General features: G+C 36.6%; 1 protein-coding gene across 1 annotated transcript in view; it reads left to right on the plus strand.

Annotated features, from left to right (window-relative positions):
• The window catches only part of si:ch211-127i16.2 (probable flavin-containing monoamine oxidase A), a 66,803-nt gene that overhangs the window by 5,713 nt on the left and 48,070 nt on the right, over positions 1-13,020 (plus strand). Inside the window, exons 6-7 of the mRNA XM_067433251.1 lie at positions 2,292-2,381; positions 10,627-10,711. Coding sequence (XP_067289352.1) covers positions 2,292-2,381; positions 10,627-10,711 — 175 coding nt within the window. The remainder of the gene's footprint in view (positions 1-2,291; positions 2,382-10,626; positions 10,712-13,020) is intronic.

The following is a 13,020-nucleotide window of genomic DNA, read 5'->3' on the forward strand; positions in this document are numbered from 1 at the left end:
AAATCCAGAAATCACAATATATGATTTAACTATTTATTTGTATGATACAGCTGCAAATAAGTATTTGAACATCTGTCTATCAGATTCTGACCCTCAAAGACCTGTTAGTCTATCTTTAAAATTGTACACCTCCACAAGGCTGGAAAGGGCTACGGGGAAATTGCCAAGCAGTTGGTTAAAAAATGTCCACTAGTGGAGCAATCATTTTAAAATGTAAGAAGCTAAACATGGCTGTCAATCTCCCTTGGACTGGGGATCCATGCAAGATCTCATCTCTTGGGGTCTCAATGATCCTAAGAAAGGTAAGAAATCAGCCCAGAACTACATTGGAGGAGCTGGTCAATGACCTGAAAAGAGCTGGGAGCAAGTTTTTCTGCACATGGGACAGGGCGAATGCACTGTATTAAAGGGTTACTTCAGCGATAAGCAAATGGCTTTGTATCAGTAGAAACCCTGGAGTATAATAACCCGGGGCCAGGTATTGCGAGATTTTGAGGAACAACCTCCTTCCCTCAGTTAGAGCATTGAAGATGGGTCGAGGGTCTTCCAACAATGACCCGAAGCACACAGCCAGGATAACCAAGGAGTGGCTCTGTAAGAAGCATATCAAGGTTCTGGCGTGGCCTAGCCAGTCTCCAGACCTAATCCCAATAGAGAATCTTTGGAGGGAGCTTTAACTCTGTGTTTCTCAGTGACATGCCAGAAACCTGACTGATCTAGAGAAGATCTGTGTGCAGGAGTGGGCCAAAATCACTTCTGCAGTGTGTGCAAACCTGGTGAAAAACTACAGGAAACGTTTGACCTCTAATTGCAAACAAAGGCTACTGTACCAAATATTAAAGGAGAACTTCTGGGGGGAAAAAAACGAACCGGATTGGTGCTTGCAACACAGAGTTATTACAGTTAATGCCCAGAGCCCAATTGTTCATTCAATTGTCCGAGTAAAAAATTTGCTTGTCCGGAAAAAAGTTCGCTATTTTTTTAATTTTGCGTGTGTGTGTGTTGTAACTATAATTTATTCTGAAGCAATATTCTCACCAGTGTTCAATCAGCTTTGACATATTTAAATCTGCATATTTGTGCATATAAGGGCATTTCCCCCCTAATCTTACCAAATATAGGCTATGCTTCAGGTTTAATTTTATATTGTTAAATTTGATCAATGCATTAAATTAAATTAAGACACTATAAGGGCTATTAACAATAAAATTAAATAATTTACACTGAAAAATTACAACTGCATATGTTTTGAGATTTTTAGTTTTGAATAGACACATAAGAAATGTTGGAAAGTATATTTAAACATGAAACTCCTAATGAGTCAGCCATTGAGTCGTTCATTCAAACGATTCATTCAAACACTGAATCGGTCAGTAACACACTTGTTGCTGTGAGACGCGTTACGGTTCTGCTGTGTGTGAACGATTTTCGCTGCTGAAATCGAACAAAAGCACTCAATATTGCATCTAAAATGTAAGTGACTTTAAGTGAATGTTAATGTAAGTGAATGTTAATTAATTGTTTATGAAACTGTTGTATGAAAGCAGTGTCATTTTCAGTCATGATGGTATTAAGGAAACAGCTTAAACGCTCTAGTGTTCTAATTTCTCCTCGAGAGGCTGCACGAGCGTCAACAGCGCCACCTTGTTATCGTCAGTTCATCGTATATTATTATCCACCACTATGGATCTCCATTAGCACTAAATTAATGCACAATCATTTGTGGATTTTGGTGATTAGCCAGTTTTTTTTTCAGGCTCTTGTCCGTCTATATAGTTTATTTAAATTTGTTATTACTTTATCTCTTAATCTTTTTTTCATATCATATTCTTTCATATATCAAATTAAGTTCAATATTGCGAAAACTCAGAAGTGGCAGAATAATTCTGTAGGCTTGAACTCAGCAATAGCATCAGATATCAGCAGTTGATGTAGGTGAAAGGGTGAAAAACAGCTCATTTTTAAAAGCTTTTATCTCCTGGTCCTCTTTTACCTACTTTATGCAGGCACTGACAGCCTTGTTTATCTCTATACCAGATTAGGTCTGTCTTTAACCTCCTAACCATTGAGCACTGCATTCTATTACTATGCATACTGTAATCCCCATTGTGTTTTTGCAGCATGCAGGCAATGCGATCTCTGTCTCATAAAACAAAAAAGATCTATCACCAGTAGAGTATCATGGCACAACGCTGACTTCTGTAACGAGTTTGTGTGTGTGTGTGTGTGTGTTTTGCATTGTGAGCATCAGCTGTGGGTGACCCTAGTGTGATGCTCATCTCTCTCCACAGGGAGGCACTCAGCAGCTGTCAAAGAAGCTAGTGGAGCAGATTGGAGCAGAGCGAGTTCGGCTGGGTGCCGCCGTAACGGCCATATGTCAGGTAACGACTCCATCAGCGCAACGTTGACATGGAGATAACGAGCATTTCTCCACCAGTGGTGCAAGTGATAAGTTCCTTTCCTTTAAATGAGATACTATTCAGATACCAAGGCATAGGTCCCGCTGTGTGCTTCTCTCTCTCTATTTCTCCTTCTCTCTTTTTTTTTGTCTGGTTTGTTTCTTCCTTTCCATTTCTGTATAATGCACTGTTGTACGCCGAAGTGCTTGTCATGACTAAAATATTTAGATAACCTAAATCAAATCCACTCCATTAGATCGTTCTCATTTGAGAATTGGTGACACAAAATCTTTTGAAAGCCTCACGTCAGGGAATTAGCCTATAATGTCACTCTCACATATAGAGAGGTAAAATCCATTAGCTATCTTAATGGTGTTACATCGACATGCCTGAGTAGAAAGTTTTAGTCACCCCCACTGTTTATCAAAATGAACTCATTGACTTCTATCAATATTAGCCCTATGAAATGAAGTGGGCACCGTATAGAACATAATAAGTGTTTGATAGAGGCAAAAGCCCCTGCCGCACATTTTTTAAATATCTGAATATTATTGGTTACTTGTACAATCAAAACGACTGCTATTATCAGTGTGAAATATAATATTTAAAGCAAATGTGTACCAAGTTTTTGTGATTTATGTATGAGATTTCATTGAAATAGGTCCTGTTTCAGAAAACACTCAGAAACAGAAAAGGGGTCACTTTTATATATATATATATATATATATATATATATATATATATATATATATATATATATATATATATATATATATATATATATATATATGCTATGAGATTACAGGTTCAGGTTGTATCTTCATACGTATAACACAATACTTCTAAAACCTAGAAATTATATATAATATATAGTTTTAGATAAACAGAATAATATATATATATATATATATATATATATATATATATATATATATATATATATATATATATATATATATTATTCTGTTTATCTAAAACTATATATTATATATATATTATATATATATCATTTCTAGGTTTTAGAAGTATTGTGTTATACGTATGAAGATACAACCTGAACCTGTAATCTCATAGCTAATCTCATGTTAATCTTGCGTACCTACAGAGTAGTATTGCATCCTTCATATCTCAAAAAACAATCTGTTTTATTAGATTTTTAAAAGACAGATAAGCTGTACCGACTTAAAAGCTGAGCGTGGAGATGAAGAGTCACACAACATGTCATCACATCATAGACTCTATATTCGTTCCGTTTAAATCACAAAATAAAAATAGCTGCTCTTAATACATAATCACTGATTAACACCTTTGGTTTTAATGAAATACAAACTATACGATGGTGGATTCAAACCCAGAACTGAACCTTAGACATGCACACCAGACAAATGCTCTGGACTCCGAATATATGTGAAGAATTTTGTTAACTGACAATATTATGCTATAGTTAGGAGATGTAACGTTAAGAATAAACACCCCATTGACATGCATTATACGAGCAACGGTTGGAGTTAAAAATCTTAAATTGTGTTCTACTGAAGAAACAAACACACCTACATCTTGGATGCCCTGGGGGTAAGCAGATAAACATCAAATTTTAGTTTTTGGGTGAACAATCCCTTTAAGGGAACAGTGGATGCACTTTGTTTTCATGTGTGTTCGTGACATTTCCAGTGTCGATTGTTTTATAAGCAAGACCCGTTGGATTGGTTTTTGTTGGCAATTGATTAGTTGGCAATTTGATTAGTCAATAAAATTATCCATAATGCGATGGAGTGGTGTAACTTAGTTTTAAAAAGTGGGGAAATCATGAGGATATTGTTATTTTTTACCTCATATCAGACGAATATCATCTAGTATTCCCCAGCGCCATTACTTCAGAGAAAGAAGGTCAAAAAACTGTCACGATCATATATATACATAGATTTCTCATTCGACCGATCCGAGCAGGCACTAATGAGGAATCTATATACATGTATATGATTGCGGCGGTTTTTTGACCACCTTCAACGGAATTAATGGCGAACAGAGTTAAAAATCTTAATTTGTGTTCTACTGAAGAAATAAACACACATACATATTGGATGCCCTGGGGATAAGCAGATAGACATAACATTTTCGCTGGGTTCTTTGGGAAGCGGAGGTTTTTCCAAAAACACATTTCTTTGGTGACACTGTTAAAAATCCTTCTTGCATTTCCCAAATGATAGGGTGCTCTCTCCTGCTCTGGTGTGTGTGTGTGCATGTCTACCCAGGAGAAGTGTACATGGAATTATTTTCCGCCTTTTATGACTTCATACTTGAGGAAAAAACTTTCAGAAACTTGAGGAACCGGAAGGAGTAATTTTGCCACAAAAATACTCCTACTAATTTTTTTTTTAAAACTTTGGTAATTTTTAGTATGGGAATCCAACTCTTTATCAGTGTAAGAAAAGAATGTAGAAATACATTCTGCATATAGAAATAGCATTTTCTGGGATCAACTCTCTGTGTAAAAGGCGCTTTACAAACCCCAAACGTTTTGAACTGTAGTGTAGGTATAGCTTTCATTAACAAATATTATTACATTATATAAATAGATACATCAATAAAAGCTTCTTGTCAGTTGCATGCATTACAGTATGAAGATCCTTCTCTTAAAATTCCAGAGCCCAGGAAAAATGCTGAATGTATGTGGGTCCCACCAGTGTAATAGACCTGTTTGATGTGTCCCTCTTGTCCCATAGCCCATGATAACATTTATGAATGTTTTTTGTGATGATCTGCCCAGGCATTTTCCCTATTTGAGTGTGGTAGTTCGTCTCCATTACAGATAGTTAGTGTATCTATAAAAGGTACTGCAGCACTCAAATTTCCATCTGCAGCACCTCTGGGGGTCGTACATACTGTAACAGCTGATATTCATTTATATCTGGCCAGCAGTAAGATCTGTTTGGGGGAGAGCTTTATGACAGATGGCCATATTAATAATACAAATATTAGGAATATAAAAATTCATAATGAATAATGGCACTATTTTTCTTATAAGCATTTATTTGTATAACACTTTTCATACGTGGAATGCAACTCAATGTGGTTCACAAACATAAAAACAAATAATGGGAATAATCACACAATGTTGATGCAAAAATATTCAAAACTACTATAAAGGCTCACAATGTAAATAAAGAAATTGGAAAATACTGTTTCACATCAATATCAATAAAAAATAATATAAATAAAACCACTATAACCCCTTATTTACACTGCACAATTCTGCGGCACATTACAGCTCTTACACGGCTACTGGAGCTGATCATGGCCACTCTAGTTAATGCTTGTGTTTATACCAGCCGTTCCAGAAGCTTTGCTGAAGATAGGCTCCTGTGGGCGTATTTCAGAAACTTAGGTCTTAACTTTAAGGGTTAGTTCACCCAAAAATGAAAATTCTGTCATTAATTACTTACCCTCATGTCGTTCGACATCCGTGAGACCTTTGTTCATCTTCGGAACACAAATAAAGATATTTTTAATGAAATCTGATGGCTCAGAAAGGCCTCCGTTGACACCAATGTAATTTCCTCTCTCAAGACCCATAAAGGCACTAAAGACGTCGTTACAAAGTCCATCTCACTACAGTGGCTCAACAATAATTTTATGAAGCTACGACTAGTTATTGTGTGCAAAACAACAACAACTAAATAACGACTTGTATAGTGATGGCCAATTTCAAAACAAGGCTTCGTAAAGCCTGGAAGCATTTTTAATCAGCATATCGATTCATGATCCGGATTGCATGTCCAACCACCAAAATGCTGAAATCATGTGACTTTGGCAATCCAAACCGCTGATTCATTAAGCTAGGAGGCTTTACGAAGCAGCGTTTTGAAATCCGCCATAACTATATAAGTCGTTATTTAGTTGTTTTTTTTGCACACAGAAACTATTCTTGTCGCTTTATAAAATTATTGTAGAGCCACTGTAGTGAGATTGACTTTGTAATGACGTCTTTAGTGCCTTTTATGGGTCTTGAGAGAGTAAATGACATTGTGGCCAGTAAAGGCCTTTCTGAGCCATCGGATTTAAACAAAATTATTAATTTGTGTTCCAAAGATGAACGGAGGTCTCAAGGGTGTCAACCAACATGAGGGTAAGTAATTAATGATAGAATAAAATTTTGGGGGTAAACTAACCCTTTAAGATATGATAAGTTAGTTTAGGATTTTTCACAATTTCGTTTTACAGAAGCAAATCTTAACTTGATTTAGGATTCTTATCCTATCTTACAAAATCTCATCCTATCTGTAGCTAGGAAATCTTAAACCGTGCCATCAAGTTCAGTAACTGTTAGGGCTGTTATCATGCAACCAACAATGTGCAAACTGCTTCTGAGGTAAACCTAAAATCAAAATGGAGAAACAACGGCTTGCTTTTAATTCCAGTGCGGCAGTAATTGCAATTTTGATAAGCACCGTATAAAAGTTAAAGCCTGTTTTAGCATAAGGCATAAGGCGTTAGTCACTTGAAGAATGAACTGGCATAGAGTTGGTTTGATGTTAGAAATTCGAAGATTGTCTCTAAAGTAACATACATTGGCATACTAATTTCTAACTTCAATAGTATTTGAACTAAACGACTTACAGTATTAAAACCAACTGTAAAGTGTTCATCTATGTGTCAGCTATGATGGACACCTTTTACAGAGTAAGACATCAATTACAGAGTAGGTGGGCTTTATGCTCACACAGAAACTGCTGAGGCTGAGCGCAAATTTTAGCAGCGCAACTCGACGACGTCAAGTGAGGAAAATGTAAGCGACTAAACTAAACAATCATGTTTGACAGCTGCTGCTTTAAGTCAAAAAACAAAACGGTAAACAAAAGACAAAAATATTCAGGCAAATGAATAAACCTTTGTCTAATTTCGTCAATTTGAGTTGAAAATATGTGTGATTCATAATGTAGGCCTAATAAATGAACAAGAAATATTAACAAAACTATTTTCATCAGATTAGGCATATTGATCATAAATGTGTATATACTGTAAATTAATATAATTCCACTTGTGACATTCAGTAAATAAAAAAAATCTCAGCTTTTTTCAGCCTGTATTGGCATAAGATTAGTAATGAAGGTGTTAATAGAGTGAATTAATTTAATAAACTTTAATAAACAGTAAATTAAACAAAAAACATAAAACATTTAAATATCCGTACGTTAATATGTAAACCATATGTTTACTTTCTTCACTGGCGAAAATGGAAAAACTAGCCTATATCAGTCAAAGTTCAGCGTTATGAGGGGAAGAAAAAGGGCAAGATAAAAACTGAGAAAAGGAGAGATGTGGAGATAATACTGCCCAGTGACATGGTTTTCAAGCTTTTGTTATCACATTTTTTGGCCTTCAAAAAATTAAAATGCACATATGTAGATCATAGAAATCAAAATTTTCTCGGGGAGAATGTTCCCGAACCCCACTAACATTCGGGATCTCAGTGATTATAAACCTGCCAACATTATTGGGTATGATTAATGCATGTAGGCTACAATATGGCCATGCAATAAGGTATTAAAGGTGCCCTAGAATGAGTTGAAAAATATGTTAAATTGTTCTCTGATTTCTACATAGAGGGTTTGTGGCTTATTTAAGGGCAAAAATTGTCCAGATACAGTTTTACAAGTCCATTTACAACCCTTTAAATTGTCCCTAGGATGAGCTCTGCTCTGATTGGCTTTTTTCAGCCGCTCACAGCACAACAGTTCAGTTGTTCAGCAAAGCAGCTTGTGAGTCCTGACCGTCCTGACAGAACACAGACCGACTGAATGACACTTTAAGCAGATCTCAAATGGAGATAGCTAAAATGCAGCCTACTTGTTTAATGGTGTTTTCAGATCATCTGCACGCGAGAGAGAGCGTGCTTGCGGTTGCCAGATTTCAGTAATTGAAACCCCCCAAACAGAGCTTTTCTGTGAAAAGAACATGTAGACTATCGGGTGTTTTACCTAAACATGTCCAATCTGGCAACCATATGCACGCAAGCTCTCTCTCTCTCTCTCTCTCTCTCTCTCTCTCTCTCTCTCTCTCTCTCTCTCTCTCTCTCTCTCTCTCTCTCTCTCTCTCTCTCTCTCAATATGCAACGATATTGCATGTTTATATAACGTTAGTCACAATGTAGGCTACGCAGTGACTGTAATGTACTCTAAAATACAAGCACGCAAAAACATCATAGGCCTACTTTAGTTCTCAAAAACATGAATATATAACTTATATTTTTACAAAATGAACAGCCTTGTCAAATGACTGTCATTTTAACTTGTATGGTGGAAAAGGTGACATTTGCTAGAAGAATCAAGTGAACGATCTGTAAACAATGTATCTAGGGTTGTATTTTGTAATACAAAATAATATTATCCATTGTCATTAGACACACTATTTAGTTTTGTATGGTACTTGGAGTTTCCTATTGTTACTGTACTAGCATCTCTAAGAAACTTTTAATTTAATTAGAAATTGTTTAAATAGCGAGTCGATAAGTGGATAAATCACTACTTACTGCTTGCCCCTTTCTTCAGTTCAAGCTGAGCGAAGCTCTGTCAGACGCTGATCGAACAAATGAACGATCTTGAAATAAATGGTTGTGGTATCCGATTATAATAAACCTCAACCATGACTGTTGACATATGAAAAGTCCTCACGTCCCCTGCACAGCCTAAACATGACATAAGTCCATGAGAGCTGCTGTTTTTCGCTATCCTCAAGTGTCTTGTTTGCCTGCAGTCCCGATGATTCGGCTCCGTCAGTTCCGCCTGACAATGAACGTGTTTGGACATATGCAAATGTTGGGGGCGTGCATATAAATGATCCCCAACGCTTGTGTCACAGGTGGTGTTTTGTTGAAGCACTTTTTTTCCGTTGTTTTTGATTCACGAGATTTACATATGAAGGAGGAGTCAATGGTGTTGAAGACTTGCAGTATGTGATGTCCATGTATTGAAATTATTATTTCACTATGGCAAGGTTAATTCAATTTTTCATTCTAGGGCACCTTTAATATTAGCTTTATAATAATTAACAGCCAATATCCTATGGGTACGCATGTTAGTAAGCTACTAGTTAATAGCGCAATTTGGACCCCAAACTAAAGTGTGATATTATTTTTTTCCCCATAGGCTACCCTCACTGGGGGCTAAACTAAGCCCTCTAAAATGAAAATCCTTTAAATGCCACCCACTAACTGGTGCAGTGATGTAGAGAATAATTCATGTTATGTCATGGTCATAATGTTATGCCTGATCGGTGTATTTCTGAATTATATCTTAACTGAACATGGACTAACTTGAGTTGAAAAATGACACTATTTTCTCTTTAAGCCTTGTTCTGACCTTTTTTTCTTTTCTTTTTTTTGCTGTTGAATCTGATCATATTTAGCAAGTGGAAATGGCCTGTCTCAAACTTCATTCATATGTGGTTTGAAATCACATTTCTGGAAATAAGTTTCAGTCTAAGCGCTCTAATCGGATTTTGTGTGGTTTGTCACTAAAACGTAAAAAAGTAAACATGTCAGATGTTGTTATAGGAAACATGAAAGTCGCTGCATAAACAGCTGTGTTGTTACAAAGTGCCAGTCAAGCAGAAAATTACAATATAATAAGACATACTTTGAGAAAAACGGCAACCCCTCCATTTTGCTGTTGTTTTCTGCATATACCTATTAACGCAACACCATTGCCATAGAAACCAATGCAGATATTCCAGAAAAAAGAAAGAGTGGACACACAAATCAGATCTAAACAGTTGCGATACACAGTGTGGAGAGTCAATAATTTAGATCAGATTCCAATCGGATGAACAAATAATCACATTTGGACTGACAAGTGTAATAATAATAATAATGAATTTTATTTGTAAAGCACCAAAATTTAATGTGAAGTGTGAACAAAGCCTTAGAACAGCTTTACCAGCAGTTTCATATTTTATGAAGTTTGCATCATTGAAACTATCTGTATTGTATAAAATGCTATAGCAATAGACCTGACATACCTTCCTGTTGACTGATTGCCAGATGTGTGTGTGTGTATAGTCATTATAACATGCATTTCTCCATATGGATCATGTACAAATTCTGTAATTGTGTTGGCCACAGTTTCAGGAGCCACATTGTGTCCGTGTCCTTGCCATTTCAGTTAGTCTAACCTCACAATACTAGCCTTTTAAGTCTTTTAATCAATTGTAATATGTTTTTCTCTTACAGGCGCCAGAGAATATAAAAGTTACTACTTCTGCAGGCATGGTCTCTTGTAAAGCTGTCATTGTTGCGTGTCCTTCTCACTTGGCAGGTTAGTGCACATATACACACACATCTATGTGAATCACAAGGTTCATATAAAACAGTCTGTCGCACTGACCCCAAAACTGCTGTCAATCACACGCCTCCTGTAGTCTACTTCCTCCTGGACTGCCGCCATCCTGGCTGCAAGTTTGGCTGCCACATTTTGTTTAACAGATACTGCAGCGCAGTCTGTTGCGCTGAGTCTGGCGAGAACACTTTTAATGTGACGGATCTAAGGACAGCTCTGAATTACGCAGAGTGCCTGAACTGCCATCGTCCGGCTGGCTCTAAATCAGAATTCACGGATGGCAAGCTGATAGGTGACGGGAACTCTTAAAAGCTGGAGACACTGTTGAGATTAGACAGCTGTCCAAAATGCATTCAGCGATTAAATAATGGCAGTGTGGCTTGAAGTCAACCCTCTGGCATCTACAAACTGAAAAGTTTTAATATCTATACTGGGAATCAGACTGTTGAAGCGTTAGACAAGCTGTGTTGTTGAGTACACTCACACACACACACACACACACACACACACACACACACACACACACACACACACACACACACACACACACACACACACACACACACACACACACACACACACACACACACACACACACACACACACAAGCCTATATAAGCTTAATCTCAGGTCACTCTTTCGGGAATTTGCCGCTGTAGATAGTAGTTAAACATGAGATATAATTCATTTGGGGTATATCAAACAAGGAATCTTTGGTCTAATCTATTTCTTGTTTCAGAACAAATTGATTTGGCTATGTTTGGCATAGTTTCATAACGTGATATTTTTTATAGAACAGCTTTTGTACTTTTGACTGAACTGTTTGCTTTTCTTCTTCTTTTTTCTCTATTGTACACACTTATAACACTTTTATAATGGCTAATAGTGTTCATTTAAATATTATTGATCAATAAGTAATTTTATATAAATAGCATATGTGGTATGGAGAAAGGGCCCGTTTGTGATTTAGACTGTGAAAGTTAGCTACATTATTACACCATTAGATGGCAGCAGAGACTGTTTTTAATAGTGAGACTTTTATATTTATATAGAAACAAGGATGTTGATTTATGCACTTGTTTAGTCGATCTCTCTCATAATACCGTAATACTCTACATAATACAATAAGCTTCAATGAAGCGACTAATAGTTCTAATGTTTAGAATTAGTAACGGAGGCTTGGGCTCAACTTTTAAATTGTCAACTTAAAGAGATAGTTCACCCTGAAATTAAAATAAAGTCATCTTTTACTCGCCCTGCTGTTGTTCCAATGCCCTATGTCCTTCTATATTTTCCAGACCTCATTCAGTGAATAATGACCAGGCTAAAATATTACAAAAAGGACACAAAAGTATCACAAAATGATACAAGGAGTATCATTGTACCATGTATGGAATGTGTTCAGGATACACACTATAAGGTTTTGTGAGAAAGAAAGCTTATTATTCAGTCAAAACACTGAGCTTGGCCGTTGCTATGTGCGTGCTCCTGTGACTGCGTGCGAGCCGTCTAAAGTAGCCAGCGCTCATGCTTACTATAACTCGCGCTGTTGTCATAACACCCAGGATAAGCACACAAGCACTATTTTGAGTTACAGCGAAGCTCAGTATTTTGACTGAATAATAAGGTTTCTTTCTCGCAACAACATTCCATATTTGGCGCACGTCTCACTGTATCATTACGTGCTACTTTTGTATCGTTTTTGTAATGTTTTAGCCTGGTCGCCATTCACTGCCATTATAGAAAGGAGCGTGTGTGTCCTATTTTTTAAATATCTGCTTTTGAGGTCCGAAAAATATAGAAGGACATAGGGCATTGCAACACAGCAGGGTGAGTAAAAGATTACTTTATTTTAATTTCAGGGTGAACTATCCCTTTAAGATTTGAATCCAAGGAAGAAGTTCAGAATAAAAGTGGGTTTTGCTGATATCCAACCACATCACACTGTGTGTGTGTGTGTGTGTGTGTGTGTGTGTGCACTGAAAGGGTTAGTTCACCCAAAAATGTTATTAATTCTGTTATTAATTACTTACTCTCATGTTGAATCAGTGTATTGATTCATGATTCGGATCGCGTGTCAAACTGCTGAAATCATGTTACTCTGGCGATCCGAATCATGAATCAATGCACTGAATCATAACGGTTTGAAGCTTTGTTTTGAAATCAGATATCACTAAGTCTTATTTAGGGTTTTTTTGCACACAAAAACTATTCTTGTCACTTCATAAAATTATTGTATAACCACTGTAGTGAGATGGACTTTACAGCAACGTCTTTAGTGCCTTTTA

The sequence above is a fragment of the Pseudorasbora parva genome, chromosome 23, assembly GCF_024679245.1.
Source record: "Pseudorasbora parva isolate DD20220531a chromosome 23, ASM2467924v1, whole genome shotgun sequence".
Taxonomy (NCBI): domain Eukaryota; kingdom Metazoa; phylum Chordata; class Actinopteri; order Cypriniformes; family Gobionidae; genus Pseudorasbora; species Pseudorasbora parva.